This window comes from Castor canadensis, chromosome 2 (assembly GCF_047511655.1).
Source record: "Castor canadensis chromosome 2, mCasCan1.hap1v2, whole genome shotgun sequence".
NCBI classification, from domain to species: Eukaryota; Metazoa; Chordata; class Mammalia; order Rodentia; family Castoridae; genus Castor; species Castor canadensis.
Window position 1 is genome coordinate 30203402 of NC_133387.1, and position 14086 is coordinate 30217487.

General features: G+C 33.9%; 1 protein-coding gene across 1 annotated transcript in view; it reads left to right on the top strand.

Moving 5' to 3' along the window:
- Positions 1-14086, top strand: part of Wasl (WASP like actin nucleation promoting factor) — a 60119-nt gene that overhangs the window by 24787 nt on the left and 21246 nt on the right. The window contains exons 2-5 of the mRNA XM_074064157.1: positions 7295-7429; positions 9659-9745; positions 10116-10212; positions 13248-13271. Of these exons, the coding sequence (XP_073920258.1) occupies positions 7295-7429; positions 9659-9745; positions 10116-10212; positions 13248-13271 (343 nt within the window). The remainder of the gene's footprint in view (positions 1-7294; positions 7430-9658; positions 9746-10115; positions 10213-13247; positions 13272-14086) is intronic.

The following is a 14086-nucleotide window of genomic DNA, read 5'->3' on the forward strand; positions in this document are numbered from 1 at the left end:
CTCCTTTTGGGGTTAAAAATTAGGTTTTAGGATGCATCATGTGGTCCAGGACAGGTTAGTAGCTAGGAGCTGGGCATATGTAGAGGTAAGGCATAGGCATCCTTGGTGAAAGGAAGTATTATGACCACCCTCAGGGATATCTGGAGAGGAGCTTCTAGGTCTGAGGCTCTGGTTGTAGCTACCTCCAGTGGTCCAAAAGGAGAAAAAGCCAAGTCTTGTAAGGGGCTTTTCCAAGTAAGGGACCCTGAAACTTAATTGATTTCCTAATAAGTCCACTTCTGTGGCACACAACATAGGTCTATTTGGACTTTTTTTCCTTTTTGTTAAGATCCTTTATCTAAAGCACCAGCAATCCTCTGCTTTCTACTACTAGCACCACCCAGCCCCATTTCATTCTTCCCCTCCCCATCAGAATAAGGTAAGAAACAACCAAATGAAGGCACCAAAAAGAATAAAATGTTACTAAAGATATGTGGTTTTTAGAGAGCATTTAGATGAGGCAGGGCCAAAATGTTAACAAATTAGAAAGTTTAGCAAATCACTGAATAACTATAAAATTATCAGTTGATAGGGGAAATTAATCTAAAGCGATACACTATGTATCATTTGACAAATAAATTGACCTCATCTGTAAAATGAAGAGATTAGATTGTATGTCTGATAAGATTTTATGATGAAATTATATCATGTGCTTTCTGGCTATAGAATTATGGAGTAGTCAAATATTACAGCACCCACCACCTTTTAATCCCAAATTGTTCCCAGGGCAAATGCTCAAGAGAGTGGTAGTAGTGATGTGTTATTTTTACCTTTCTTTTCCTTGTTATCAGGACTTGAGTCTTAGCTGGAAAGTTAAGCTTTGGCAAGCTGAAGTGGAAATCATAGGGCACCTTCTTTCCATCTCGATTCCCTGAAAATCCAAACTCAAACTTCAGGTTTTACTATAATACAACTGACTTTGAAAGAGAAACAGGGAAGAGGAGACAAAGAGAAACAAGAAAAATTCCTTTTAGGCAGTTTCACTTAAGCTTCAGGAAAGAGAGAGGCAGAAGAGAGCAAACTACACATCTGTCCTTATAACGCAGTGTCCTCACACATTTGGGCAGATACGACATACTCTGTAGTGAGCTCACCGTTATGACTATAGTTTAAGTAGAAAATTCAGGAAAACACACTGATTTTGATTGTCTGCAGGTAATCCTAAAAGTCTGCTATCTCTAGTAATTTACAGTTTTTAAGATGTATGAATTTAAATCATAGGTTCCAGATAAGATGGGTGTGTGGTTGCAAGTGACTTAGTAAGTGAACCTAGACTACTTACCATATACCTGTTTAGTATAACTTGTCAATAAAGGGACTGGTTTCCCGCACCAAAATTATGTGCTGGTAAATGAAAGTGAAGTCTAAACCTTGTGTCATTTGTAATTTGAAATGTTGGTAGCTTTACTGCCAAATTTAAATACATGTCCATTATAACCAGAAATAAGGAAAAACCTGGAACAGTCTGTTATAGGTGTTAGGTTTTTGTACATTAGGTGACAATCCCCTGTCACCTGTTGTTGCAAACAGACTACCTTACAACTTTGTAACCTAGAGCTGTATCACTTATTTCTAATGACTGTGAACTGCCTGCTGGCAGTTCACTCTAGTGGCTAGTGCTACTAGAGGCAGTTCTAGTGAGGGCCTGACTGAGAAAGAACAGGTGGAATGGACTGCAACTTACTCTTCATGTGACCTTGCATCCTGTTTTTTAGGGCAGCAGTTCTAAAAGGCCACAGAGTTTAAGTACTTTCCAAATGTCTACTTAAATTACTTATGTCCTTTTGATCAAAGCAAATCACATGAAAATTCAGAGTCAGGATGTATAAGAACTTGAATGTTGAGAAGCATCAAGGACCATTACAGGAATGATTTTATCTCTGTTTCATATCTCTAGTTAAGGCTACCAGGCTGTATATGGCTGATTATTTCTCTAAATCACAGAGTTGAGCTGTGTTTGATATTACTTTACTGGTAAATCTATAGTATTTTTCTTTTTAATCTATAATCCCACAAAGTTCCCAGAACTCCCTTAGTGTTTTCCTATGGTAATGTCTTTGTTGATGTGCCTACTTAGAACACTGTTTCCTTTAAACTTCCCTCTTAACACTTTTTTCTCTACTCATCCTTTTTCATCCTTTGGTAAAATACTACTTTAGGAGAGCCTTTCTGTGATATTTAGGTTTTGCATTTTCCTTGCATACTGGACTTTTATAGCTTTTGTAAAAGTTGTTAATGCCTGTCCCATTAGACTGCATGTTTCACAAAGACCATGCCTGCCTAATTCATTTGTGTACTCAACCCCATTTAAGTCTTGCCCTCATCCTTCTTTATCACCATCCCTTACACATAGTGTACTCAATAACACTGGTGAACAAATATTTCTGGCACAATAAATAGCTGCTAAGACCTAAAAGACTCATTGTTTCTGGTACCTAAAACAGCAGCTGTTTTATCTGGATCCATTTTCTTCACTGTTGGATTCTGTTTGTTACTTTTTGCTTTTGTCCTCCTCTATTCCTCTAGCTAGCTTTTCTTTTCTTCTTTTTTAAAAATTAGCTATTTCTTGTGAAGTCTTCTCTTTGCTGTATTAATTTTTAATCTCTACCGGTTTTTGTTTTGTTTTGTTTTGTTTTCTCTTTTCTGGTTTTTGTCATTGTAGAAATTACCAGGTAATGAGATTCGTCCTTTCCTAAGTGAATAAAATTTTGTGCTTCCTTTTCCTGATACTCCTCAGGAGTTGCTTATTCACAGCCAGTCCTTTGTTATTTATTTGGAAATTGTTCTTTGAGATCATAGCATAATTAAGTAATTATAAAAATATAATTCAATTCTTTATATTTCTTTAGTTCTGTGCTGCTTCTTAACACTGTATAGACTTAAATTTCACATTTGGGTAATCATAGGTTTTTTCATTTGAATATGTCACCAGAGCTAGGAATATATTTTAAGCCCAGCCTCTAAATAATGAGAAAACTTGTAAGAAGGGTTTTTCCCAGATTAGTTTTTAAACATTTGGTGCTAAACATTCATAGACAGATACCTACATAGGTACATAAAAAAATTAGAGTAAGCTGGGTGCCAGTGCTTCACACCTATAATCCTAGCTACTCAGGAAGCAGAGATAAAGAGGATCGAAACCAGCCCTGGCAAATAGTTTTGAGAGACCCTATCTCAAAAAATCCCATCACAAATAAGGGCTGGTGGAGTGGCTCAGGGTGTAAGCCGAGTTCAACCCCAGTGCGACCACATACATGCACCCAAAAAAAAAAAAAAAAATTGACTATTGGCGTAGGCCAATGTAAGCATAGAAAAGACTGATTTTTATTCATTCATAAGATTTTTTTTCCACACTCAGTTTATTTGGATATTTACTGAATATTTGCTGTCTTTCCTTTAGCAACACTATATATTTTATAATTAAGATAGTAATTAGGTAATTATTCAGAGTGATATTATCTCAATATTTGCTGTAAGCAGTTGTATTTTCTAGTCCATTAGTGGTTATTAGCTGATTGTATAATCAAAGAAACACCTATCTTCCTAATCCTTTGGACATGTTATTTAACATGGTTGTTCTGAAAATGTGAAAGGAATTTAAACCGTAGATGTGCTGAATATTTGAGGGTTAAGTCTTCAGATGGAACTCCTTTTTACACAGTTGATGTATGTATAGAAGGAATTGGAGAACTAGGAGAACACTTGTTTTCTTAGTTTTAGGTCATTTGATCAGTGGCTGGTCTATGTAGAGAGTAGTAATGGATCAGTCAAAACTGTCATGTGAAAGAAGGTTAAGAGGCCTACATCTTTATGAGTCACTTCATACTTACAGAAAAGCTAAAATATAATGCAAAGAATTTCTATATATCCTTCATCCAGATTTCCCAAATGTTAATACACTTTTCCTTGGTTTCCTCTCTCCCTACATATAGATATATATATACTAGATTTTTTTTGAGTAACTTGAGAGTAAGCTACAAACATAATACCTCTTTAAATACTTAAAGATGTATATCTGAAAATCAAAGTCTTTCTCTTATTCACAATCATAACATCATTATCAAAATCAGAACAGTTTTTAATTAAACAAATATTTGTTCTATTATGGACAAAGTGTAGTTGGAAAGTTTAGTCTTGCAAAGCTATTTCTGATGCTTAAGATAATTATATAGTCTCTTTAATGAGTAAAACAATACAGAATATCACTGCATTTTTGCGATAAGAGCAGTGGCATAACAGAGTAACATAAATACACAAAAAAGTACTGGGGAAACATGAAAAAGCAATCATTTTAGCCCACAGAATCAGGGAAATACTTCTTGGTTGGTGCAAAGTAACCCAAGATGGGTGAAAGTTCTCTGCAGAAGGACAGTGGAAGAATATTCACTTCCCAGAATACATCTCTTATTTTTTGCCATTGACACTGAAAATTCTGAGAATGAATATATTATTGCAGTTCCTCAGTACTGAAATTTCTGGAATGCGTAAGATAGGGCAGGTTCTAGTTCTATAAAAGTTGCAGCAGTACTTTTTCACCTAATTAACAGATTTTAAGCTTAACATTATTGGGCTATTAATTACAAATTGGTTTTCCTTTTGATGAACTTGTCCTTAGGTTGTTTTTCATTAATATCTTCTTGATTATGAAAGCCAAAAAGTAATGGCATTCATTAGCTGTAATTACTTTAAAGGAATGGAAGGAATGTTTATAAAAACTTAATTAAGCCACTGTCAATCTAGAGTTTAAGGAATAGTTACTCTCTTACATTATTAGCATTTATATATTAAATGTTGTATGTGGAAGCTGATTTTGCACTTACATAGTTATTCTGAAATAATCAAGAAAGGTTGTACAAGGAGGTACTTTGATATGTCATTTTCAAACTTTGCCAGTTTAAGGTAAGGAATGAAGTAGACAATAAAAAGATGGTAGGAATTTTTTGAAAATCCTTTTCTGAAAATTGCTTGTGCATAGTTGAGTTTATTAGAATAAGGTTTGTAATGCCAAACCATGTCTGTGTGGAAAATTACAGAACAGTTAAGTAAGTCTTTATTTCTTGAGCAGATATTTAAAATTTTTGCTTTAAGTTATATGAATGTTAGATGTTGATTTTTAGTTTTTCATTTTTGTTATTTTGCATTCACATATACATCCAGATGACGTTTTAGAGTGTAAATAATATGATCTGTTGGTAAGGGAATTTTGATAATGGAGTTTTTGACTATAGCAAAATTGGAAAGATGATACTTCTTGATCTCTGGTTAAAAATTAAAAGTAGGGAAATTTTTAGGTCTTTGTCTTAGTATCTAGTTTCTTAATTGCTTTTCTTTTTAGGAATAAATTCATTTTGATGGCAACATACTAAAAGGGCTGTGATTTATAGGATTTTTCATTATAATACAAAATTTCTCATGTGATTTTTGAATTATTGAGTCTGGTGTTGGGTGCCTTTGAATAATATCCTTTTCTTTTTTTCCTGAAATTTTCAGTGGTAAGTGTTTAGAGGCAGAAAGCCTATGGAGATATCATCTGGCAGTTGTACAATTACGAAACAGCATAGGTAAACAGGCCAATGTTTACCCACATTCTTTAGTATCCAGTGATGTCATAATTTTTAGTAACTCTTCTTATGGCAGTTTTTCTGCTGCTTTGTGTTCTTCTGATGACCATATGTAAAGTTCAAGGATGACGTTTGTAAGAATTAAAATATAGCATTGAGAACTGTTATCTTGGAAATCTTTATGAATTTTTGATTCCTAACAGTATACTGATCGTACATTTCTGATTTGGCTATTATTAAAGATGTATATAATATTTCAGAGGAATCTTCTTACCACATGGAACAGAGGACCGTTCCCAGGCATAGTTAAGTACACCCAAAAAAGTATGTCTCCAAATCTTAATATATTCTATTTTTATCACAATGCTCAAATTTTTTGAACGAAAGTACCATAATTACTTAATCAGCTCACATTTTTTATTAAATTGTTTTTATTTTAAAAACAATATGTATTCAAGTGAATATTTGTATTTAAAAATAAATATTTGTTTTCTAAATTATTTCCTTAAATTTTAGATTGGGAATGAGATTACTGGACCAGAAACTATGATTATTGTGTTCAGATGATTTTTAAGTGCTATATCAGTATGTGCATATCACTTTTACAGAAGCAGATTGAATAGTTGAATTTTAGATTATAATATAAAGGAAACTTAATTCAGAATAAAATGACAGTTTCTGTTATTTCCTGGTACTCATGAAAGAAGGTAGCTAAAAATACCCTGAAAGACCTTTAAGCCCAAATGTCTGTGCATTGAGTAAGCTTTTGTCTCATATGTCTAGAGGGGCTCTGTTAGGTATTATTTGGGGAAAATCAAGACATAGTCACTCAAATTGTTTGTAATATCCTTACATGGTTTTTGAACCATGTATTCACTTGAGCGAGATCTTTTTTCCACATTTTTATCATCTTTTTAAAAGGAGATATAATCTATCTTGATAATGTTTAAAGCATGTAGCACTAATCATTACTATCCACCAACCTTGCTTTCAAGTTTGACTTAGTTCCTACTCTATAAAGTACTTATAGAAGTTAACTTTTTTTACACCTTGAACCACTCCACCAGCTCTTTTTTGTGATGGGTTTTTTGGAGATAGGGTCTCTGTTTGCCTGGGCTGGCTTTAAACCATGATTCTCCTGATTTCTGACTCCTGAGTAGCTAGGATTATAGGCATGAGCCACTAGCACCCAGCTAGAAGTCATCTTTTACTAATACAACTACTGCATTGCTAAAATGTTCACTTTATAGGAGTACAGTATAATGTAAGGAATAAAAATACAAGGTCTAAAGTCACAAATTGCCTGGATTGGAATTTCAACTCTAGCACTTACTGTGTGATATCGGGCAAATTATTTATCCAGTTGTTTCTCGAGTATAAAGTGAGGTTGTCATAGCAATAACAATTAAATGGGGTTATATTTATAGGTGCTTAGCATATTTCCTGACACATTATAAGCATCAATGAATGTTTTCAATAGTTATTATTATATAATTGTTATTTGTTATTTCAAAAAGTAGCGGCTTAAAATACCAATAAATTATTATTTTCTGTTTCTGGGATCCAGTAGTTCAGGAGTAGCTTAGGTGGGTGGTCCTGTTTGGTGTCTCTAAAAATTGCAGTTCAGATTTAGCATGGGCAAAGGACATCTGAGAGTTATTTTGAAGCTGATGGTTATAAACTGTGTTTTGCAGACTATGTCTTCTGCGGTGGTACAGTTATATGCAGCAGATCGGAACTGTATGTGGTCAAAGAAATGCAGTGGTGTTGCTTGTCTTGTTAAGGACAATCCACAGAGATCTTATTTTTTAAGAATATTTGACATTAAGGTGAGTTTTTTTTTTTGTGCTTTCATTCTAAACTACAGGTGGTTAGGTTTTCTACCTCATTTATAATTTAATATGTGTTTATCCTGTGTGTCATATTTAAAATGAGTATCAGAAAAGTGAAGCTTGGTTTTGGATATTGAAGTATGGATATTGGTATCATATGAGAATATATACTACGCCCAAACAAGAATACTGTAGTCTCCTCTTACCTACTCCAGTTTTGCTTTCTGTGGTTTTTGTTATCTGTGGTCAGCCATGATTGCAAAATATTAAATAGAAAATTTCTGAAATAAACTGTTCATAAGTTCTGGATAACTTTTTCTATAGTGTTATAATTATTGTTTTATCAGTTAGTTATTGTACTTAACTTGTAAATTAAACTTTTCATGAGTATGCTTGACAATATATATCAAGTTCAGTATGAGCCTGGGTTTTAAATATCCATAGAATGTCTTAGAATGTAGTTCTGTATCTTATCTCTTCTCTGCTATTATTCACTAAAGAAATATATTTAATTATGCCTTTTGATTTAAATGTTCCCCACATTCTCTTTTCTTACTAATACTTTTCTATCCATCTTGCCTATATAGAGTAGCATATATTAGTCCTTTCAAGGAACAGCAAAAGAATATTTTAACTTTGTACCATTATTTACTTTAGCCCAGGTTTAAAACGTAGATTATCTATAAAAGTATATTTTCTTTTTTTTTTTTTTTTTCACTTTTCTTTTATTATTCATATGTGCATACAAGGCTTGGTTTATTTCTCCCCCCTGCCCCCAAAAGTGTATTTTCTATCCATTTTTTTGTTGTGCTCTTTAGATTTTTATAGCTTCATGTCCCTTGCTCAGTTATAAATCCACCTTGTTAGAGATTGGATGCCCTTTGTAAAATATTCATCTCTTATAGTTGCCATAAAAGTAATTATCATTTTGCTAATGTGAAGTCTCCATTATATCTTTTAAAATCTTTTTGTAGGTAGGCTTCCATGGTTAACATTTTATGTGTGGCAATAAGTGTAATCAGAAATTAATTACAAAAAATGAAAACTGGCATTGAACTTGGCACTAATGGGATCTGATAGGTCATAGTCAACCATTTTTACGTGGGTTGCAACTTCTTTATTTGTAAAATGGGATAACTGTGGGCCTGTTACAAAGTGTTTCATTGAGATTAAATGATATCTAAGTTATTTTATTTTCTAAATTGGTGCTTCTTAATTTCCTTCCGCCTACCCTAAGACAACTGAGAGGTGTGGCATGCTTATATTACTAACAGTGGCTTTACTATGGTAGTAGTTCTGGGAGATGGGGAACACATCCATATTTTGAAAGAAACCTTTAAATTCCTTAATGTGAGAAGCACCATTTAGAAATAGAATAACACTCTGCTCCATTAGAAATAAAGGAATTACATTGTAATAGCCATAATGTACGTATAGTGTATTTTGCATAGCTTAAATTTGTGGTTTAGGTAAAATCTTGCATTTCAGGATAAGGCAATGATTATGTTTCCCTAACCACTTAGTTCCAGTTGAACATAACCATTGCTGACCACTCATAATTAGCCACCTTTAATACAAAGATTAAATATATTTCTTATACTATGGCTATAGATAATGGCACTCATGTATATGACTTTTCTGTAGTTTAACCTTTTGAGGCATTTTAGTCATTAGTCTCTTTCTGCAGCATGACTGATAGTACTTACCAAGTATCTAATTAGGAGGTCACTCTGGAAAAATTAAGAATTTGAAAGTTGTTAATGAGCAGTAAGGGGAAGATACTCAGTCCTCCCACATCCGTGGGAAAAAAGCATGAAATATTCCTTCAATGTTTGATACTACATAGCCTGAATGTTACTGATGGATATATGCATTGATAATCAGTGCATATCCTACTCCTATGTAACACTGATAATTTAGTAATTACCCCAGTTATGTATTTGGCCAAGTAACTGTACTTGGAGATGCTAAACCAATGAAATTACATTAGTCTACTGAATTAAGCTCACTTGCTACATAGGCTTTATGAAAGAAACATTATCCAGTGTTTACCGTTTAGCTATTAAATCATGATTAAATTATGTGATATTGTATAATTACATATATATAATATATCTGGTATAATAATTTGTGTTAATATAAACAGTTCTCTTAATATGAGTCATCTGTTTTGTTTTATTCCTTGAGATTTTTTATTAGCTCTTATTTGAATTTTTTTTCTTCTAGGATGGGAAACTATTGTGGGAACAAGAGCTATACAATAACTTTGTATATAATAGTCCTAGAGGATATTTTCATACATTTGCTGGAGATGTAAGTCATATTTTCCTTTATTGCTGTGTTTACTTTTTCATTGATTACCTTTTCTATTCCAAATTTATTTATAGAGCCACATTGAAAGGTCAAACCCAGCTTACTATTTGATTTTTGGCTGAAGATAAAGTATTTGGTTTATTATTCATGTTTCTATTATTAGGTAACTTTTCTAATAGTAATCTTCTGCTTTACCTTCTCCATGTTTTTTGCCTCCTTAAGTTATTCAGATCATGAAATATTTTCTTGTCTGTTAGGAAAGTCAGCCTTTTCTCCTTTAGAAATGTACTCGTATTGGTCATCATAATTTTTGTTACACATTGCTAAATTCATGCATTTTGTTGTTTCTCTTTTGATGAAAATATTTCAGACTTGTCAAGTTGCTCTTAATTTTGCCAATGAAGAGGAAGCAAAAAAATTCCGAAAAGCAGTTACAGACCTGTTGGGCCGGCGACAAAGGAAGTCTGGTAACCTCCCTCTCCTCCCTTTTTCCTTTTTGTGCATAAAATAGGCCAGCAAACTCCAGCTAATGGGACAGATGTGGTTCATTGGCTGTGATTGTATATAAAATGTTTTTGAAGCCCAGCTCTCTTCATTGATTTATATATTATCTGTAGCTACTTTTTTGCCACAACATGATTGAATAGTTAACAACAGAGACCATATGACCCTCAAAGCCTAAAATATTTACTATCTAGTCCTTTCCAAAAAATGTTTGGTGATCCTTACCTCAAAAGAAATAATATTTGTATTGAGAACCTATTTTTTCAGCTTACTGAAGAACTTATTCCAGTAACCATCTTTGTTGATAAAATTGCGTGTATACTGATTCTTAAATTTCCTTTATCATTGGCATTGTTTGTGACTAAAATTTCTTAAATGACTTTATCCTTTGTAAACAAATACTTTAGGCAAGCTTAGAAACAAATAGGCACATATGCAAGCAATGTCTATAAACATGACCTTATCTCTTTTTTGACCCTCATGTATATTGTAAAACTATAAGGAACTTATTGTAGTACATGAAATAACTGCACATACATAAAACAATTAGAAAATGATTCAGGATAGTGTAGAATTTGAAAGTTTATTGGCATAGAGCTATAGTTTGACAAATGTACTTGATCTTGCTCTGTAAAGTAGAGATTATTAGGAAAGGTGAACCTCTCCAAGATCATCATCTTAAGCAGTCAGTTTTAGGAGGGTCTCATGGGAGACTGGCAACGTATCCCTCAAAACTTGCCCTACCCTTAAACTTTTTGAAAAGATTTTCTGTACTTCCAGAGGTACACTTTACCCCAGTTTGAAGACCATTGTATTCAGTCTTTTTACTGATAAGAGATAATAAACCAAGACAGAGGAAGACACTGGATCTGTAAATAGCAGTGGCAAAGCACAGGTTCCATCTCATACATCTTTATTGTTTAGCGGGTTCCAAGAGGGAGGTAAGGTAAAAATGGAAACAAAGTGAACCAGGTTGTTGCCTCACTTTATTGCCATCTTATTTTATTCTACTTGCGATGCATGAATAGAATTATTAGGGACTTGATGCATTTTACTGCTTTTGGGGGCCAAGAACAGTATCAGTTGATGCCAGAAAGTATTTAATGCTATGATACAGAAACCTCAACTTAGAAATCACATTTCAGTGTGTATTTTTTAGTACCATTCTGTGGTGCTAGGCAAGGGGCTGTCTGGTGTGTATTCTTTAAAAAAAAAAAAATTGTGATTAGGGAGTCATTGTTGGGTAGCTCTTCATGCTGAGTCAGACTCCATCTTCACCTTTTTTTATGTTAGGCACACATGCTCCAATTTGTGTGGCGATGAGTCTATTTTCTTTTCCTTGGTATAGCTTGGAGCCCCCTACTACAGTCTCTTAAATGCTTTCTCTTCTTTAGTCTAACAGTGTCTTGAAATATTCCTCTGATAATAGTTTATAAACTATAATCATTCTGAGTACTGTGCTCTGCATCCATCAGTGTTTGTCAAAATACTGTGTTAAGATTGAAGCTTAATACTTCAAATGTAGTCTGCTTAGTCCTTTCCTACTAAAGCATCCCTAAATTTTGAATAAACACTGTTCTGTTAATGTTTCTCACAGATGCTTCACAACATTAGTTAACGTTATGTTTTGTTCAAACAAATCTCCCTCTTTTTCACATGAATGGCTCTTAAAAGAGCATTATGTCCTATAAGTAATTGTTCCTTAGAGTTTACTCTCTGAACTTTTTTATTTATCTCAGTTTATTTCTATGTTGTGTCACCCACCAACTTAAGAAATATTTTCTCTATATATGTAACATCTCCTTAAAAATTGGGTATTGACACAGGGAGGAACTTGTTTACTTAGTTTCAGAAAGTCCTCAGATCACTAGATGGAGCCATAAATTTATATTTCCCATTACTAGGATTTTTAAATTTTCCACCAATTAACTCCTATTGATTTTTGGTTATTTAGAAACTAATTATTACATTAGTTATTTATGGGTATTTCTCTTATAATTTCTAATTTTCTCTTAAAATTTCTAATTTTATTAGAAAATCTGGTAAGTTTATTTGTTTAAAGTTCTTCAACCACTTTCATTTTTTTTCCTTTTTCTTTTTGAGTGGTACTGGGGTTTGAACTTAGGGCCTTGTGCGTGCTAGGCAGGTGCTGTACACTTGAGCCACACTCATCACAGCCCTTTGAACTTTTTTAAAGTTAAAATAATGTATTCCTCTGAGTAAACCTGCCATGTAAAAGTATTACTGCAAAGAATTGATTCTGATTTTTTTCTCCTCCTTAATTGGCTGTAGCTTTTCAGTATTTTTCTAGTCTGTTGCAGAGCTTGATACACTAATGATTCCCAAAATTCTGTCTTTTAACACTTACCTCTCTTCTGACCGTCAGACTATCTCAAGATAGATGTGAGAATAGCCTTCAGACTTAATGTGTCTGAGCATGATCTGTGTCCCTTATTGGAATCCCAAACCCTCTCCCCTCTACTCAGAAGACCCGATCCTACTGGTCTGCTCCTCTTTGCTGTCTCAGTAAAAGGCATCTGCTCCACCTTGTCACTTAGGTTCACCATGGTCCCACATAATCCTAAGTATGTTCTACATCTGATCATTTCTAGCCACTCTGCTGCTATTAGCCTAATCTAAGTCACATTCATGTCATCTGGACTACCATCCTAGTTCCTTAGATAGTCTCCCTGCTGCTATCTCTTTTCCACACAGTAATCAGAATAAACTTTTAAACATAGAGTAGATCATGTCACTTGCCCTGAGAGCTTCCTGTAATGTACAGAATAAAATCTGTAATCCTTGACCTAGGCCTTTGAAACAGGCCCTTCCTCACTTTATGTGTAGATATGTGCTTAAATGTCAGTTCTTCAGAAAGACCTTCCTTAACCATCTGCATACCAACTTAGCAGTAAGGTAGAGTTTAAGTAAATTAATTTTTTATGTTAATGCTGTATTCTGTACAGGTCTAATAATATTCTAATTTATTTTCTAACAGAGAAAAGACGAGACCCCCCAAATGGTAAGATTTTATAATTATTGACTAAACAGATTTTAAATTACAGTTTAATTCTTATAAAAGCGTGTACCATACATTAATACCTGGTATTTAGTAGCTGTGATCAAATACTATGGTTTCTTGTGTTCGTATTTTAAATTAGTGAATGACAGGTGAGACTTAGGAAACATACTGTTCCTTGTTTTGATTTTCCTCACTTGAAGGAAAAATACATAGGGTAAAGGTGACTAGTACTTAATTCTGTACTCACAAACTGGTCAAGTTTTGAAACCATACACTTTGTCTTAAAAATCTTTCCTATAGGTATTAAGGTTTATCTAGTGTATTTGTTCATTTCTTCCTTGAACATTTATTTTTTTTCTTACTTGAAGATACTTAACACCTGTTAGGTTATGTGACGCCCCCTTTAAAATGAAGGTGTGTTTAGAACTAATTGTAGCTGCACATAGCAGTGGAATGACTTTCAGATGTTCACTATAAGGTACACATTGGTTGGGTGTCTCATGCTTTACCTTCCCTGCTGCATTAGAGCATTAGAGACTCACCTCAAGTTCCAACTGAGGATGTGCGGCCTGGTCATTCAGAAGCACACTGAATGTAGTGCTCCTCCCACTCGAGCCTCTTAGTCAGAGTACTCATCCATCTTGAAATGTTTTTGCAGCTCATGATGTTGATCCTTGCTAAGGATCTTGACGTGGGGAGCCTGGAGCATTAGACAGTCCACAGGTCACCAGGCTCTTACATCCTGCTGTCTGCTCTGCTCTAATGCAAGAGCCTTTGCATTTGGTTTCAAATCTTTAGTTTTATAGTTTTAATCC